Below are 19,590 nucleotides of genomic sequence, written 5' to 3'. Positions count from 1 at the left end.
ATCTGCAGTTCCTTCCTACACACTAGTTCTAAGATTATCCCACTTCTGCATTTACTTTCTACACATTTGGAGCAATTTTGGGGATTAACGAGGAAACAGTTAATCCGGGAAACCTTGTCATCTTATCGTAGTATGTATCGCAGGCAGGGTTTGTAAATATGCACACTGTCACCAAGCTGCATGTCATTTACCAGATAGCTGCTCCAACTCATGGCAAATGCTTCTGAGTAGTTGGACCCCAATTTTACATTTAGGACTCTGCAAAAATTATGTGCCGAGAAGGAGCAATCCTGGTTCTGCTTTGACTTTAGTTGGCATTGCAACGTAACTAGTGGTTCTCGCAAAGGATCAGTTTGGAAAACAAGACCATCGCACTTTCAATTGGTCTCTGAGTATTGAAAGTCCTGGATCTACTAGCTTTCTATTTCGGCCAAAGGTTCCCGATTTGATGCCCAATCTAAGATCATCAATCTAAAGGACTTCAGTTTGGAGTTAAGAGAGGCAGCACAGAAACAGGCCCTTCGGCCCACCGAGTCTGTGCTGACCAGCAATCCCTGCACACTACCACTATCCTATACATACCAGGGATAATTTTATAATTATACCAAGCCAATTGACCTACAAACCTGTACATCTTTGGAGTGTGGGAGGAAACCCACGCAGGTCACAGGGAGAACGTACAACTCCATACAGACCGCACACGTAGCCATGGTTGAACCTGGATCTCAGTTGCTGTAAGGTAGCAACTACCACTGCGCCACCTGTCAACTTATTCCCATAAAAATCTGATTGTTATTCATGGCTGTGTTGTATAGGATAAGACATTTTAGACATTTTAAAGATAAATGCCATCTTTTCCAATATGAAGTTTACATGCAGCCACTGCTTTCTAACTTTGTCCCATATTTTATAAATTGAGTGCCGAGCAATAATACTTATATTGACATAAGACCACTTAATAGATTCATCTGAGATTCCTGTTATTTTGGCAAAGGAGTTAACTTGTTTATTTTAAAGTTGTTAAACATAAAATGGCAGATAGGGATTTGTTAATTTGAATAAAGTGTTACCAGCATTTTGTGTCTCCCTTCGGTGTTAATTTACATACATCTGTTCAACAAATTAGGTTCAGATAAAATAGTTGAATACTTTTGTCTTTATTGTATTTTAACCAGTGTTGGTGTTAAATACTACTTGACACTAGCTGTAGTTCTGCTTTCTTCACCGGCAGACAAAATAATAAATACAATAAACAACTAAGATGTAATCAACAAAAAGCTGCAACTTTTCTAAAACTACTGGTAGCATAGAGGTTCAACAAGTAGAGCCGCTACTTCACAATACCAGACACCCAGGTTCAATCCTGGCCTCGTGAGCTGCCTGTGTGGGGATTCAATACTCTCCCTGTGACCGCAGTTGTTTTCTCCACGTGCTCTGGTTTCATGTCCCAAAAGTCTACATGGTAGGTTAACTGGCCACTGTAAATTATCTGAAGGATAGAAATGGGATATTGATGAGAAAAGGAATTAATGTAGGTTTATGGTCAGCATGGACTCAATGGGCTGATGCGCCTGTCTGAAGAAGGGTCTCGACCTGAAACGTCACCCATTCCTTCTCTCCAGAGATGTTGCCTGTCTCACTGAGTTACTGTGGTATTTTGTGTCTATATCGTCTGATTCATACTATGTCTCTACTTTTCTATGAATTGTATTTATTATTACTGCCTATATTTTGATAGTATTCAAGCTTAGCTAGCTTATTCAAGCTTATTTTATATATGAATGGTGATATTGGATGCTGAAGAAGTTTTTCATTATGGTCCCAGTTCGAAACCTAATTAAATTGTGAATGAATTCTGACTTTTTGTGTTCATGGTCACTTTTAACCCTAATCAATCTTTCTTTCCCAATCTTTCTTATCTCCCTCATTTGATTGATAATACCTTGGTCAGTGGTGTAATGAACTTTCTTTGTCATCCTGGTACTCCCCACTCTTCATGCTGATACTCAAAGTATTCTATCTGACACACTCTTCCTCCTCCTTGTATCCAAAGTCTCATCAAATAAAGATTACTTGCAGCATTTTTTACACTTTAACTCATTCTTTCCCACTATTCTGACGCATGAGCAACCTCAACACAAGCCTTTATATAACTCCTGATAGCAATTTCTATTTCAGTTTCAACCATAGTGGTGCCCTGGGCGATATGTTTTTATCATCATGTTGATTTGGCTTTGAAAATTAACTTCAAGTGTTTAGGAAAATAATACAAGCAAGGTTGTACTTGGGTTAATTTGGAGCAATGTTTAACTCCTGAAACAGTCCAAAGACTCAAGTCAAGAATGTAGGAAGGAACTACATATTGCTGGTTTAAACCGAAGATAGATACAAAAAGCTGAAGTAACTCAGCGAGACAGGCAGCATCTCTGGAGAAAAGGAATGGGTGATGTTTCAGTTCAAGACCTTCTTCAAACGAAGGGTCTGAAGAAGGGTCTCGACCCGAAACCACCTATTCCTTCTCTCCAGAGATGCTGCCTGTCCTGCTGAGTTACTCCAGCTTTTTGTATCTATCAAGAGTGTCTTTCGGTACATAAGACATAATTGTCTTATGTACCGAAGCGGAACAATGAAATTCTTACTTGCAGCAGCACAACAGCTCTTGATAGATCTTACTCTATCTCTGCAGAAGGCAGAGAAGGCTCCTGCCTTCTGCCTGAAGATGTTGCTACCTTAACATTCATTCTCCCACATAAAACTCCTCGCTTTGCTGCAGAGGTGCTCCACAGCCTCCTAACAGTTTATTTCCATCCTAATCTTTTTCCAATTGGTAAACTTACATTGTTTTTTCTTCTAATAAAACACAATTTTGAAATTAACCATATTTCGTTGTTGGTTGCTTAGATTAGAATAGTATTTCAAAATCACTGGATTTTCTTTGTATCGGTGTAAATAGGGAGGGTGCCCTATTCTCATTTAAATTTGTACTAATTTTAATATCAGTATGAAATTTAAGTCTTTTGCTTTTTCATTCCACTGTGTATTCCACTATTGTTACAGGAAGTACTCGTATGCCATTAAAAAAAAAATCTACCAATAACATTAAAATGCAATGTCCATTAGAAAATTCTTGCATTTCGGCAGATCTGTTGGCCATTGAGGGGAACAAGTGGAAGATGAATAGTAAGGAATATGAAATGCAAGAATTTCTCTCTGTGACTGAAACCAGATTTTGCATGTCTGTTGATGATATATTGTGCTCTGACAGTACCCAATAAATCCTCCAGAGCATGGTGCTTTGGAAAATGTTTTTGTCTTAAGTCAAAGTGTAGTGGTGTAATGCATTTATCATGTGCCAGGGTTAGATGTGTCCATTTGAAGAGAGAATGAATAATGGTTAGTATCTATCAGCACAACTTATTTTTATTTTCGTAGGACATCATGACACAGGTATTTTGCCTGAGGAGGAGGGATTTAGACTTGCATTGACAAAGTAATTCAGAGATTTGATTTGTATATTTTCTTTAGAAACAAGTGGATAATTTAAAGATTAATTTTACTCAAACTAGTTTCGTTTAGAGATACAAGATAGAACCGGGCCCTTCGGCCCACTGAGTCCACATTGATCATGTTGTATCTCTAAACAGTTCTAAACTGGACTGAGTAGGAAGGAACTGCAGATGCTGGTTTAAACTGAAGATAGGCACAAAAAGCTGGAGTAACTTGAGACCCTTCTTCAGACTGAAAGTCATGGGAAAAATACCTGTTTACACCAATTCTATGTTATTCTATTTTCTCATCCACTCCCTAAACAATAGGGGCAATTTTAGAGGCCAAACGACCTGCAAACCCGCACGTCTTTGGTCACAAAGAGAACATGCAAGCTCCACAAAGACAGCATCCAAGGTCAGGATCGAGCCTGGGTCTCTGGCACAGTGAGGCAACAGCTCTACCAGCTGCGCCATTGTGCCACCCGATATATCCAATGTATGATGTGTAAAGGAGTTATCAGCATTGGAAATGGGGCAGGAATAGACCATGTGCCCCAAGCTTGCATTGCTTTTCAAAGACTGTACGGTCTTCCGTCTCAGTGCTACAGTATCACACTATTCCATGTTCCTAGATTTCCTTAGTTCTCAGTACATCAGTATTCACAGAAGAATGAACTTCTGGTCTACGCTAATGTCAAATTATGTTAAAAAAAGATTAAAGCATGTAATATTAAATGGAATAATTAAAATTTACATGTATGCCTTGTGTATTAACCATTTTTTTATGAACTATATGGTACCTCAGATTGCTTGATGGTATCAACAAAGCAAATGAGAGCATGCGTTAATTCATCTGTTTTTTGGATGTTAAAATAAATTCTAAAACAATTTCTTTCTTCACCTGCTTGAGAAATACTCCTTGCTGCATTTTAGTAAATTATAACGATTGAGCAAACACTCATTAATATAAAACTTTTGAGAAATGAGGGAGTACATAGTTAATATTATTTTAACTTGGATTGCCCCGAGTATGGTTATCACTGATGATGGAATGCATACCATCTGCCGGCCGTCTGTGTCTGGCTGCCTTCCAATCCAGCCCGGCTGATAAGTGCAGATGAAGAACGTGCAGGCACAGAGATTGTGTATGCATGTTACACGTACAAACATTTTTAAGGAACCAGAATAATGTATGAACTTTTATTTAAATGCTGTTTTAATGATCAATGCTGCTAACTGTAAATATCTATTTTACATTTTAATCCTTGAGCACTAAACTTATAAACACGTTTAGTGTTAAGATATTTAATGCATAACTTCTTTGAATTTAATAAGTTGAAACAAAGCTGAATCATGCAACAAACATTCAAACAATAATGGATTTTGTGTATGGCTCTATGCTTCAAAACCAGCCGGTACTTTTTGTTTTGTAGAATTATTTTTCTTCTCCATAAGTTGGTGTTCTAAGAGATCACTGCCTCAGAACCTTCACCGCCACCACTGGATTTTTCATCTGTTGCAGTGAGTGTTGGCAGGCTGCTTTATCACAAAAGGCATCAGAGGCAAGCCTGATTCTGTCTTCACACACTTCTAGGCGAGTGTCACTGGATGGTGATGAAATTTTAAAGCCATGGGGGTTTTTTTCTCTAACCAGTTCTGAGTTGCAGCTGAAATCACAATGAACTTAATCAGTCAGAGAGTCAGGATTTCCAGAGAAATCATTCCATTAACTTTTCCTTGTCACACAAAACCATTATGGCTTGTAAATTTAAATTAATTTTCAGAAGCTGCTACTCAAAACTATTACTTCGCATTATCCTTTCTAATAGTTTGAATTACAAGAAGCTGTTAACCAGAGCATGGAGCAAACCAAACAGGATCTTTTCAGCAAAAATTACATTGGTTCCTTATTTAAAATGATTCATTAATGGAAATTGATCAAGATTTAATTGATCTTTTGAATGTTTTTTTCTGCTTTAATTCCAGTGGTGTGAATTTAAAAATCATAGTTAAATGATTTTAAAGTCAGAATTTTCGTACAGTGTGGAAAGGATTTATTTTACAAAGTAATGACATTAAAACCTTTTTCAAGTGTTTAATACACAATTCCTTCTAAATACAATTGAAGAATTGGATTAGGCAAAATCTTTCATGCATGTCATACCTGAGACTTGGTTATGTATTATGTGATTTATTACCAGTTTGTTTTCAATGTGCATAACCAGGCTATCTTCAAATCTGCAGCTTTCATAGGATTGTGATGAAAACAAACAAGTGTTTTTTGTTTCTTTGTAGTCAAACATATTCATCTTTTAATGATCCAAAAACTAATGAGTAAGATTAATCCGTTTAAAGCAAGTAGCGGGAAAAAAAAATCACCCAGAGAGTGGTGAATCTGTGGAATTCTCTGCCACAGAGGGCAGTGGAGGCCAATTCACTGGATGTTTTCAAGAGAGAGTTAGATATAGCTCTTGGGGCTAACAGAATCAAGGGATATGGGAAAAAGGCAGGAAGGGGGTACTGATTTTAGATGATCCGCCATGATCATATCAAACGGCGGTGCTGGCTCGAAGGGCCGAATGACCTACTCCTGCACCTATTTTCTGTTTCTAAGTAAAATTTCAAATTGGAAGAATAACTGAATATTTAATGTGTGGGCGGCATGGAGATAAAAGCATCTGAAGGCAGATCAGAATGATTGATAAGGCACTTCTTTTATTAAATACATCTGGCCACATTGTTTTATTGCCATGGATAGCCAATATGAGTACCATTAGCATCATATGCTGCACTAATACAGTTGCCTCAGGTTTCTGCTTCATTGCAATACTAAATTTTGGAGGACAATACAGTCTACATATTGTTGCAAAGCTTTTCACTGTACCTCGGTACACGTGACAATAAACTAAACTAAACTAGGATAGACACAAAATGCTTGAGTAACTCAGCGGACAGGCAGCATCTCGAGAGAAGGAATGGGTGGCATTGTTGTAGGCACTGCAAACTCTTCTTTCTCAACAAACAAACTAGAAATGTTAGAGGGTCTGAGCTCAGTATTTGTGTCCATTTTTGGCAGATAAAAAATGGCACAGTAGATTGGTCTGCTGTTTCTATAAAATAAGACATTATTGAAAACCACAGAGGGGATCTATAGATTTTCATAATTATCCACAGGTTCCTTTTATAATGTTGTTGACTGAGAACTGGGGCAGTTCATTCATTTAATTGTCGATTTGAGTACCAGCCCATTCTAATCCCCAAATCCACAGTAGAATGCAGCCAAATGCTGAAAGAGTTTGTCTTTTTGCGCACAATTTGCAACCCCCAGTCTGAGGAAAATGCTTCAATATCTACTTCATCTAGATTTGACTGCAGGATTATTACTAAATGTAAAATTAAATTGGTCTTGAAGAAATGCTTTAGGGTCGACAAAATAACTGTATTATTGATTGTCTGCTAAGTGAATGGGAGTAAAGGACGCTGTGCTTTGGGGTACCTTTGATGGCTCGAGTAGACAGCAGCTGAAACACGCCATCACTGTAGGAACCAGCACTCTGACTCAGAATGAGGTGAAAGCTGTAAAAGGATCCATTATATGCTTTACAACTGAACTCTGAAAACAGATTTTTATTGGGCAGTGGCTCCTGCTTTAGTAACCTTTAGACCTTACAGCACTCCGAGGTGCTAGAAAGCACCTTATTTTGCCTTTGAACTCTCCTCTGGGGCTGCCTGAGCAAAGCTTTGCAATTAAATCCATATATTTTTCTTGGAACACTCTCTCAGCTGGGTGTCTGTTGTAGGGGAAGTTGATACGAGTCCCAAACACTGACAGATTTAAAGATGATACCCTGGAGTGTTGAAATGTGTGGCGTTAAGTTTCAAACACTGTCCATCATGTGTCAGAACATGATAGAATTCCTTCATTCACATTTTGAAAAATTCCTGAAACCAGAACATAACTTTTTAAACTTGTTTAAACAGTGCTTGTTGTTATACATATGCCTCAATTACAATAAGTTAATGTTATGATGTATTACATTTCAACATCCTAAGTATGCATCTATTACAATATTGATATTAATGAGAAAAGTGCATTGTGGCAAACCCACATTGGTATTCTTAAATTATTTGAAGCACACTTCAAATAAAGCAAACTTTAAAGTTGAAAGATGTGGAGGTGGAGAAGTTTTTAAGAAAAGAGTAGGACTGAAGGGGTGAGTCTCTGTCCCAGAGTTGGATTGATGGGAGGGAAAATGCACAAGGTGGGGGTTTACAAGGCTGAGAGAAATGAGAGGCTGGAAATATAGATGGGGGCTATTTTTACACTGGCGAAATAATTTTGAACACTGCAGCAGATGATGGGCATGCAGACTTAGCATGAGATTTGCTGCTTGTGATATAATTTCAGACGAGAGGCAGCAAAACGTGCATTGCAGTAGTCGATTTAGTGTGGCAATGTATGTATAAGATGTTCCACACATTAGTGGTTATGGCATACAGCTCAGTAAAGTAGTTGTAACTAGAGCAAAATTAAACATCAATTTCTGGGCTAAAATTCTGAATGTTCTTTCAGCTTTACGAGATGACAGAAAACATCAAGGCCTTTGGCTTTTTACTGTGGATATAGGAGAAATTGTAATTTGTCCAACAATTATGGATTTACTTCAGATTATAAAATGTGTCTTTAACTAGGTTGCATCAAGGTAGATCACTCTGCTTTCATAGGGTACCATATAAACATAAAAGGGCCAGAGAGTCTACGTTAGTTGAAAGAGTGCAGTTCCAACAATGAAGATCTGAAGAAGAGTCTCTACCCGAAACGTCACCTATTCCTTCTCTTCAGAGATGCTGCCTGTCCCGCTGAGTTACTCCAGCACTTTGTGTCTATCTTTGCTATTCTATCATCAGTTTCCGCTTGTAATAACCTTGTGCTGAACTTTTAGGCCTGTCTTAATCATGGCAGTGGCTTTAGAAATGCATGAATTAATGGTATCATTGACTTGGACATAAGTCTTTTTATCCTATTAAAATGAAATTACTTGACATTGCAAACCTATTCTGATTTAAATATATGACTAGCATTAAAAAATAATGTTCATGGAGATTTAATAATAGTTGCACAATCATGCCAATATTTTCATCTCATGTTTCTCTTCTGCAGTATATTTGGCAATGATTACATTTGGTAAGTGTAATTGTGTGTCAACATCAGAAATATCAAATATATTTAATTTCATTAATGCTTATGGAATGATTCCACCATTTAACCACATCTTTAATATGTTAGTTCTCTGCAGTGGTACAGGTATGATTTTCATAGTAAACAGTGTGGGGAGTGAGCAAAAGGTGCTTTGCCTTGATATTCTGAAAAAGTTGTGGCAACAGTGTAAATTTGTGGCAATTTTATAAAGCAATGACCATGGCATCCACGGAGGTTGCCAATGTCTAGGTGGGTGCCTTGACTGCTGCGGACAAACGTTAAATTCTTACTTTATGACTTTGCCACAGAAGGCCTTGGAGGCCAGGTCAATGGATATTTTTAAGGTGGAGATCGGTTGGTTCTTGGTTACTATGGGTGTCAAGGGTTGTGGGGAGAAGGCAGGAGAATGGGGTTGAAAGGGAAAGACAGATCAGCCATGATTGAATGGCGGAGTAGACTTGATGGGTGGAATGGCCTAATTCTGCTCCTGGAACTTATGAACTGAGCCACTGTAATTGTGGAACCCTTTACATTGACTTCTTGCCCTCAAGTCAGTGGTTTTATTGACTTTTTATTCACATACTGGGCCCCTGAGCTGGCAGGTTCTATGTGTATTTAGCAAGCATTTGGTGTTACCAAGCCACCACCACCTCTCTCAACACATCTGGTTGTGTACTGTCGGGCTGCATAATTGGCAGCCAGTCCTGTGTAAACTATCATTCTTTCCAGTTCAATACCAAATACACTCAAAATTATCATCTTCGTCTCTGACAGAAATACCATTCTCTTAATCTCTGCCATTTTTTAATGGCCACCATGCAAGACAAGAGTGCTTAATTGTCAAGTGCGCCAAGAATAGAACAATTAAATTCTTACGCGAAGCTGCTTTACAGGCACATTCACGCGACAATACAATGGACAAATATTAAATCATATAAATAAATAATTATTGTACTAGGTAACCAGGCCATAATAGTGCAGGCTGAAGTACCCAGTAGTCTGTTGCTGAGGTAGGATTGTGCAGTGGGGTTCAATTTCTCAGTGCGGTACTGATTTTTCGATGGGAAGAAGCTGTTTTTGAACCTGCAAGTGATAGTTCTTTGGCTGCAGTACCAGCTTCCAGATGGTAGCAGTTGAGATGAGAGCATGGCCAGGGTGATGTGGGTCTTTGATATTAGTTGCCTTTTTAAGGCAGCATTTCCTGTAGTTCCCTTCAGTGGAGGGAAGGTCAATACCCGTGATGGACCAGGCAATGCCCACTACTTTCTGCTGCCTCTTTCATTCTTGGGCGCTTAAATTACCAAACCAGGCCATGATACAACCAGTCAGTATGCTCTCTACTAAACACCTGCAGAAGCTAGATTTGGCTCAAAACCTCTTGAAATTTGTTCCACCAAATTTATCCCTTGTACACAACCCAAAAGCATTTCTATGCCCCTCCACCCTGTTCCCTTGCTGCCTCTGATAAGTGACCTATTACAACTTCTATTTTTTTCTTCGCTAACTTTCTCTTCCCAATATTTTTTTCATTGTTTAATCCAATAAATTTCATTGATTTGCTTAGCCAGAGGGTAGTTAATCTGTGGAACTCATTGCCACGGAGGGCTGGCGGCCAAGTCAGTGGATATTTTTAAGGCAGAGATAGGCAAATTCTTGATTAGAACGGGTGTCAAGAAGGGTAAGGGGAGAAGGCAGGAAAATGGGATTAGGAGGCAGAGATCAGCCATGATTGAATGGCGGAGTAGACTCGATGGGCCAATTGGCCTAATTCTACTCCTATAACTTGTGAACTTGTGAATTTAGTTTTGTCTGATTTCTTGGTTCCACAGGAGCTGTGCAATGTGACAGCAAAGGTTCTCTTGCCATTGCTGCATCACCAATGGAATTTTCACTCCGAGGGTTTCCTGAGCACATATATTTCACTCAATCCTGCTGCCTATTTCTGCAAGGCAGCCCCCCTCCAGTGGGTCTTGTTTGCTGAAGTGTGGGGACGTGTTACTGTTCAGATCACTCCACTGCTCACATAGTTATTTTTTGTTATTGTAAGGGTTAATACCAAGAACATGGTTTTTAAAATAACATTGATTTGGAGAATTTTGACATCATTGGACTTCCATTTCACATACATGTGAACAGCTTCAGTCTCCGGAAGGTTGGTAGATATAAAGCAATGTGATTTATGAACAATGTATAAATTCCTCACTTATCCCTTTGGCCCTGAAAAGTCCCAAGTGATTTATGATGGAGCCAAGAATTTTGTTGGCGGCAGGTTGTTTAAATTGATGCATTAGTAGTCCCAGTTCATAAAAAAGATTGTCTTGTAAAAATAATCTCTCACCTGCAAAGGTCCAAAGAGCATCTCAATTAGATCAGGCTAAATTACCAGCCAAAGCTGGAGTGAGAGAACATTATGGATTTTGTGCTGCACTTCTACACTTTGATGTTTTTCCTGCCTACTTGGTTGTAAGCAATTTGCGAAGTTTAGAATTTTTTTTTTTCCCCCCGGAGAAATGCTTTTTGGCAGTATTGCAGGTAAACGTTGGTAACATTTGTTATCTCAGAATCCTGGATCATTATTTGTTAACTTGCTCTGAATTTGTCTTCCCAGCAATGGATGTTTAAGACACATAGTACAGAGAATACAGAGTACAGAGCTTTATTTGTGGCTATGATTTGAAAAATAATAGTTATGCACTATTTTCAATTATCTGATATTTGGGTTGATCATCAGGCAATGTTTCTGCTGTGGAAATTGCCCACAACTTTCTGAATTACATATTTTCAGGTTTCAGCTGCGTCCTAGATTGATATTGCCATGTGTAAAATCTTTGAATCTCTAACATTAGGCAATTTTTAGGAATGTTGTTTAAGGTTCTTTCCTTCAAATTTAAAATATGTTGTTGTTTTTAAATCCTGGTGTGACTTAATAAAGCTGAACATCGCTTTATCCTATCAGCTCAGGTTAGTTTAGTTTAGAGATACAGCGCAGAAACAGGTCCTTCGGCTCACCGACCCGCACCGACCAGCGATCCCTGCACATTAATACTATCCTACACACACGAGGGACAATTTACACTTTACCAACATATCTGTATGTCGTTGGAGTGTGGGAGGAAACCGAAGATCAGAGAAATCCCACGCAGGTCACGAGGAGAATGTACAAACTTCATGCAGACAACACCAGGAGTTGGGATCAAACCCGGGTCTCCGGTGCTGCGAGCGCTGTAAGGCAGCAACTCTACCGCTGCGCCACCTTGCCGCACGTTTTTTGACCACTTTTCAGAAACCAGATTTTAAATAACTAAAACTTCAAAAGTTTGATAGAGGATGATTACTGAAGATGGGTCTCGATCCGAAACGTCAACCATTCCTTCTCTCCAGAGATGCTGCCAGTCCCGCTGAGTTACTACAGCTTTTTGAGTCTATCTTCATGATTACTTGTGATTGATATACTTTTCTGAGTAAATTTTGGATATTTGAGTTTTTCCTGTTCCTGTACCATAAAACGTGGCAACTGAATTTTGAATATCAAGGACTTGAAAAAATGTGGTGACTAAACTCTTTGTGGTAATTAATTTGATTTGGGGGCATAGTCTGTCTTGTGTGTGGAACTGGCTTTTAAAGTCATGTGGGTTTTCATAGAGCGAATTGCAATGGTCAAGCTGCCAACCAGTACTGAGGCACTATTTCCACTTCCATTGTAACTATGCCCATATCCACATGCTGCCTGACCTGCTGAGTTGCTCCAGCAGCTTGTTATTTTTGCTCCATTAAATTCAGGGCCTTTACAAGCCAAATTCCCAGAAACTAGCCCAACAATGCATGTTTGACCAATGCAGTCAATTTTATAGTCTGAGGAAGGATTCCGACCCAAAACGTCGCCAATTCCCTTTCTCCAGAGATGCTGCCTGACCCGCTGAGTTGCTCCAGTGTTTTGTGTTTTTCTTGACCAATGCAAGTTGACTTTGTGAAAATTCACATCATACAAAGTTGCAAATTTAAAATTTGAGTTGCGCGTGTTCTCAGAATAAGAGGAGCATCGATGTTTCGGATAGTTGTTTAGTTGATGAAGAGCACGGTCATGGAGGAGTTTGGAAACAAACGGAGAATTTTAAATTGACTTTATTTAGACAGAAATCACTGAGTCTGAAAAGCAAAGGGATGAAAGGCAGCTCGTGCAAGTTGAGACACAAGCCGCAGGATTTTGGTTAAGGTCATATGTGAGAAATTTGAGTTACTGTCAACCAGTACTGAGGCACTGTTGCCATTTCTAATGCAAGTATGCCAGGATCCTTAGTTGCTTCATCAATTACTCTCTCTGCATTGTAAGGTCAAGGGGTGGCAGTGTTGGCTGCTGATGTATTGTATGGTATTTGGTCCCATTTGCAACTGCTTAGATAATCAATCCAAGTCTGCATGGAGCAAGAACTGGACTTTCTGTGTTGTGCGGAAATAACACTGACCATCGCAGACAAACAGTGACAGCGACCAATGTGAACTGTACACATCACCCCACAACACTTAGCGGCATTACTTCCCTTCAACAGTGAATTTCCCCACTTGTGCTGAGAAGCATCATTGACGAAAGCAATGTAGTCATCCATTCTGTGATCACAGGCGGCTGAATATTTTACAGTGGGCGGTTGGGTACCCGAAAGCAAACAATCTTTTGACTCTAAGGTTTTTACCCCACAAGTCAGGATAATAAAATCTTGCAATTTCCCCCAGATAATTATAGCTCCAACCAATGCCTGGGAGGTTTGAATTCATCCAGGATTAAATTGCTCCCATTTTTGATTGATGACCAGTTCACTATATGGTATATATGATATGCATGCAATGTTGCAATTTTCCAAGGCTGCTTCATCAATATTCACATACCCTGACTTGCGCCACCTAGAGCGATAAGGCAGTGGGTGCACCACCACAATGTTTCTGTCCAGGTTGCGCAAAATCATGATTAGGTGCTATCATCAGAAGTGTTGAAATCTTGGAGCCGATCTACTTGATAGCTCTGAGGGTTCTGTTACCGGATGTAATGATACATGGTTTCATTTGATGTCTTTCCCACATCCATCTCCTGGGTAATTGGGCACAGGCAAGAAATGCTTGCCTTTCCATTGGTGATCCATTATCTCGCAATTAATTTAAAAGCACCTTGCAATTTTAAAGTGATATTTTCAGAGTGTAAAATAGCATTTGTTTATGTTGATGTAATAAAGTTATTTCCAGTAAGGCTGATGAACGTATGAAGTGGACCTGCAGTGGAATTCATTAATAGGTGCATCAGTGCTTTTGTTTTGGTGTGATAGGGTTTGGAGCTCAGCAGCATTAGAATTGTCGGATTATTCTGTATAGATTAACTCCATGGGGGCCTAATAGCCTTGTTTAATTATTTACATCATGATTCACTTTGACTACCGTTATTCCTTAATAACAAAATTACTCAATAAAGTTTAAATATGGATATTAATATTTTTACTGAAATTAATTACAGAATAACTGTTCAAAATTGTGCCGCTTTATTGTGATTCTACATGTTCTGCCTTTAAAATTATTTAAAAAAGTCTTGGGGTGAAATCAACTCTTGAGTAATAAGAATAAAATATTTTCAAAATAGAAACGAAGATGCAACATTTTCCCTGATTTATTTGTATTGCAGGCTCGGTGGTTCTGGGAAGCTTACTTTAAATCAATGAAAGCCATTGGACTTGCTACCTTGCAAATCATCAACGACAGAATCTATCCTTACGCTGCCAGATCGTACGAGGATTGGAACGACCCAACGATTGTGGTAAGTGTATGATACGCAACATTCTGAATGGGCATCTGAATGAATCCTTTTGTTTGTCCACTTTGTGTACTTATCACACCAGATGCTCTTTTCAACAATAAAATGTTAACTGAATCTTCATTTCGTTTTAATTTCCTTGCCTTGGTTTCTGTTCTTGTTTATCCTGCTTGAGCGTGTGGAAGCAGCTTGCTCCATTAAAGCCCCAACAGTAGTTTACCTCAACTCAGTGGTGTGGTGATGACCCGTGGATATTGGCTGATTCAGTTGTGTTATGGAAATGCACTGATCTATATCATTCTGTTATCGACTCCTTTTCCCCAGAGATGCTGCCCGACCTGCTGAGTTACTCCAACATTTTGTGTCTTATCTTCGGTATAAACGAGCATCTGCAGTTCTTTTCTACTCATTCTGTTGTCTGTTTGGAAACAATCCTTAGTTATTGAGATCAGGGTGGTGAATCTGTGGAATTCATTGCCACAGAAGGCTGTGGAGGCCGCCAATGGATATTGTTAAGACAGAGATTGACAGATCTTTCATTAGTAAGGGTGTCAGGGGTTACGGGGCAAAGGCAGGAGAATGGGGTTGGGAGGGAAAAATAGATCAGCAATGATTGAATAGCAGAATAGATTTGATTGGACGAATGGCCGTATTCTGCTCCTAGAAGCTATGAACCTATCAGTTTATTTATTTATTAAACAGATGTAGAAATCTTGAGATAATCAGTGTCTAAAGCACATTTGAAGCTTTATCTTAAAATAAAATGTATCAACTCTTCATGAAGAGCCTGCTTAGAATTTCACTTGACTATATAATCTTTGTTTAAAAATGGAGTGAATTCTAAATCCATGGAAATAATGATCTGTGCTTAGCATTATCTCATAAAAACTTAAAGACTTTGTATGAATGCTGTAGCAAGCGACAAAAGCAAGATTTTTTTCCAAGTAAGTACAGTTTTCCAATTGAATTCATTTCACAAGTGACAAATGCAGAACATCTCACACTTGTTTTAGATTCTTTTTAATCGTATGGATATGCAGAGAATTGAGAGAGACTTATTTATGCATTCTCTTCACTCAATGTTTGGCACCTTCTTGAATCACATAGTGTCTTGATAGAAGAGACAGTACAGGAAAAACCCTTCAGCCGACAATGTCTGTGCCGAACATGATGCCAAGACCAACTCTTACCTGCCTGCACATAATCCATATCCCCCCATTCCCAGCATATCAATGTGCCTATCCAAATGTCTCTTGACATCAAATAACTATCATATCTGCTCCAACACCATTCCTGCAGCATCGGGCACTCCCCACCCTCTGTGTAAAACAAAAAAATATGCTCTGCACATCTCGTTTAAACTTTCCCCTTCTCACCATAAAGCTATGCCCTCGAGTCTTTGACATTTTCACCGTGGGGGAGAAAGGTTCTGACTGCTACCCTATCTATGCCTTTCATAATTTTATATATTTCTATCAGGTTTCCCCTCATCCTCCAGCGTTCCAGAGAAAACAATTCAAGTCTGTCTAACCTCTCCTTGTAACTAATATCCCCTAATCCAGGCATCATTCTGGTAAACCTCCTATACACCCTCTTCAAAGCCTCCACGTCCTTCCTGTAATGGGGAGACCAGAACTGCACGCAGTACTCCAAATGTGGCCTAACCACCAAGTCATATAAAGCTGCATCATGACTTCCTGACTCTTAAACTCAGTACCACAACCAGTGAAGGTGTGCTTACCATATGCTGCCTTTATCACTCTTCTCTACTCGTGCTGCCACTTTCAGGGAGTTATGGACCTGGACCGTAAGATCACTTTGCAAGTCAATGCGGACTGATATACATTGCACTGTACCTAATCTGTGGGAAATACCACAGCGCTGATATTTCAGTTTGTTTTTAATTCCCATTTGATGCACGTTGCATGTCATTCTCTCTATTTATTTATTTATGTATTTAATTTAGAGATATGGCATGAAAACAGGCCCTTCAGCCCACCAAGTCCATGCTGACCGTTGATCACCCGTTCAAACTATTTCTATGTTACCCCACTTTTGCATCCACTTCCTACACACAAGGGGCAATTTACAGAGGCCAATTAACCTTCAAACAGTGCCATCTTGTCTGGATATTTGCACCGTCATGCTGTTCAGTGGTTTGTCTTTGAGGATAGTTTTGTTTCATAATTCTGTCCATAAAGAGCCGTCCGTACCTGTCTCCTACTCCACCTAGTGGCCCTTTCCATCTTGGAGCAGATTTTCACTGTATACGGTCTTTGTTCTTCCTTACACCGAGCTCCTGCACTAGCGTGAATACAGAATCAAGTTCAAGGCTGTGTTGCCATGGATCACATCTGCTTTAGAACATGGAGATACTTGGGGAGCGAGCCGAGGAAAGAACCTAATGGGTTAATGCATCTGGAGGCTGTCTTTGGCCTTTTGACCATGACAGGATGAGAAGCAACTTGGAATACTTTCTTAAAGTATTCACTGGAAACACATCTAGGGTAATTGGACTGAAGCATTGAATAAATCAAGTGTTTTTTTTATCCAAAAGCTGTAATTGAAACCACATTGTGGTAGGATGTAATTTAAAAGGCATCATAGACAGAGTGATGTGCTTGTCTCCACAGTCTTGCACAGGCCTACGATGCAGCAATCCATGATCGTGCCCACTCCCTTTCTGAGAAACATTTGTGCATCTTAAAAGGCTCCCCTTGGCTTTACAGAACGATGGGTTGTATAGATGCCCGTGCATTTACAAGCAGCCTTTATTGTCACAGTGTCTGTCTGTCTAACACAGCGTGCCTCAAGTTGTAATCTGATCAGTTCAATAAAGTAGTTCTTTCTGACTGTGTTGCTTGTCATGCATGTCTGTAACATTTTAAGCAAAGGAAAAAGTATCTCAAATAGCACATGCCAGCACCAGAGCTTCGGTTACAGTGCCCTCCATAATGTTTGGGACAAAGACCCATCATTTATTTATTTGCCTCTGTACTCCACAATTTGAGATTTATAATAGAAAAACAATCACATGTGGTTAAAGTGCACATTGTCAGATTTTATTAAAGGGTATTTTTATACATTTTGGTTTCACCACGTAGAAATTACAGCTGTGTTTATACATAGTCCCCCCATTTCAGGGCACCATAATGTTTGGGACACATGGCTTCACAGGTGTTTGTAATTGCTCAGTGTGTTTAAATGCCTCCTTAATGCAAGCAGGAGAGTGCTCTCAACACCTAGTCTTTCCTCCAGTCTTTCCATCACCTTTGGAAACTTTTATTGCTGTTTATCAACATGAGGACCAAAGTTGTGCCAATGAAAGTCAAAGAAGTCGTTATGAAACTGAGAAACAAGAATGAAACTGTTAGAGACATCAGCTAAACCTTAGGCTTATTAAAATCAACTGTTTGGAACATCATTAAGAAGAATGAGAGCACTGGTGAGCTTACTAATCGCAAAGGGACTGGCAGGCCAAGGAAGACGTCCACAGCTGATGACAGAAGAATTCTTTCTATAATTAAAAAAATCCCCAAACACCTGTCCGACAGATCAGAAACACTCCTCGGGAGCTAGGTGTGGATTTGTCAATGACCACTGACCGCAGAAGACTTCATGAACAGAAATACAGAGGCTACACCGCAAGATGCAAACCACTGGTGAGCCGCAGAAATAGGATGGCCAGGTTACAGTTTACCAAGAAGTACTTAAAAGAGCAACCACAGTTCTGGAAAAAGGTCTTGTGGACAGATGAGATAAAGATTAACATATCAGAGTGATGGCAAGAGCAAAGTATGGAGGAGAGAAGGAACTGCCCAAGATCCAAAGCATACCACCTCATCTGTGAAACACGGTGGTGGGGGTGTTATGGCCTGGGCATGTATGGCTGCTGAAGGTACTGGCTCATTTATCTTCATTGATGATACAACTGCTGATGGTAGTAGCATAATGAATTCTGAAGTGTATCGACACATCCTATCTGCTCAAGTTCAAACAAATGCCTCAAAATTCATTGGCCGGCGGTTCATTCTACAGCAAGACAATGATCCCAAACATACTGCTAAAGCAACAGTTTTTCAAAGCTAAAAAATGGTCAATTCTTGAGTGGCCAAGTCAATCACCCGATCTGAACCAATTGAGCATGCCTTTTATATGCTGAAAAGAAAACTGAAGGAGACTAGCCCCCAAAACAAGCATAAGCTAAAGATGGCTGCAATACAGGCCTGGCAGAGTGTCACCAGAGAGGACACCCAGCAACTGGTGATGTCCATGAATCGCAGACTTCAAGCAGTCATTGCATGCAAAGGATATGCAACAAAATACTAAACATGACTACTTTCATTTACATGACATTGCTGTGTCCCAAACATTATGGTGCCCTGAAAGGGGGGACTCAGTATAAACACAGCTGTAATTTCTACTTGGTGAAACCAAAATGTATAAAAATGGCCTTGATTAAAACCTGAAAATGTGCACGATTTGTTCAATGACAAATCTCAAATTGTGGAGTACAAAGGCAAATAATTAAATGATGGGTCTTTGTCCCAAACATTATGGAGGGCACTGTATTTGCTTTTCATTTGCGGATACCTTGAAACTGAGAAATGCCAGCTTCCGAACACTTAAAATATTCTTCACACAGCATGAGTAAAAGTACTAACAATTACAGTCCTCTATTTGATCTTGAAATGTCTGATTTCTGAGAAGCAAAAGTATTTTACTATGCTCGTAATTGTACAGAGAGCAACAATCCTTTGTAAACTTAGCTGCCAGTGGATTTACTTTGCATTCAGTTTTCAACACTGCCACCCTTGTATGAACATGGTTCCAGTTCCATTTAGTAGTTTTGTTTCTGAAAATTGAAGTAATGTCTTTGCGATTGTCCGAAGCATGTTTGAAATATTTCACTTGAGAAAATGAGTCTTAATCTGCTCATCAGGAAACAGCCAAGATTTTCACTTGACTTGCGTTTGTTTCCATTCTGCATTCTGCAGACTTGCATTCTGACCAAGACGACACCAAAGCCAGTCGACACTCTGCATGCTGGTCCCAGAGGTGCATTTCTACCGTACATTACAATCGCTCCACCCTCTTAAATCTTTATTTCA

At 39.4% G+C, this 19,590-nt stretch overlaps 1 protein-coding gene across 6 annotated transcripts in view; it reads left to right on the top strand.

The window, feature by feature from the left end:
* ext2 (exostosin glycosyltransferase 2) overlaps positions 1 to 19,590 on the top strand; it is a 188,895-nt gene that overhangs the window by 125,422 nt on the left and 43,883 nt on the right. For all 6 annotated transcript variants that reach the window (XM_078415478.1, XM_078415475.1, XM_078415476.1 and 3 more), the window contains one exon: positions 14,351 to 14,482. In XM_078415478.1, the coding sequence (XP_078271604.1) occupies positions 14,351 to 14,482 (132 nt within the window). The remainder of the gene's footprint in view (positions 1 to 14,350; positions 14,483 to 19,590) is intronic.

This window comes from Rhinoraja longicauda, chromosome 18 (genome assembly GCF_053455715.1).
Source record: "Rhinoraja longicauda isolate Sanriku21f chromosome 18, sRhiLon1.1, whole genome shotgun sequence".
Lineage (NCBI taxonomy): Eukaryota > Metazoa > Chordata > Chondrichthyes > Rajiformes > Arhynchobatidae > Rhinoraja > Rhinoraja longicauda.
Note: the sequence above shows the minus strand (reverse complement) of the source record. Positions and strands in the feature narration are given on the sequence as shown.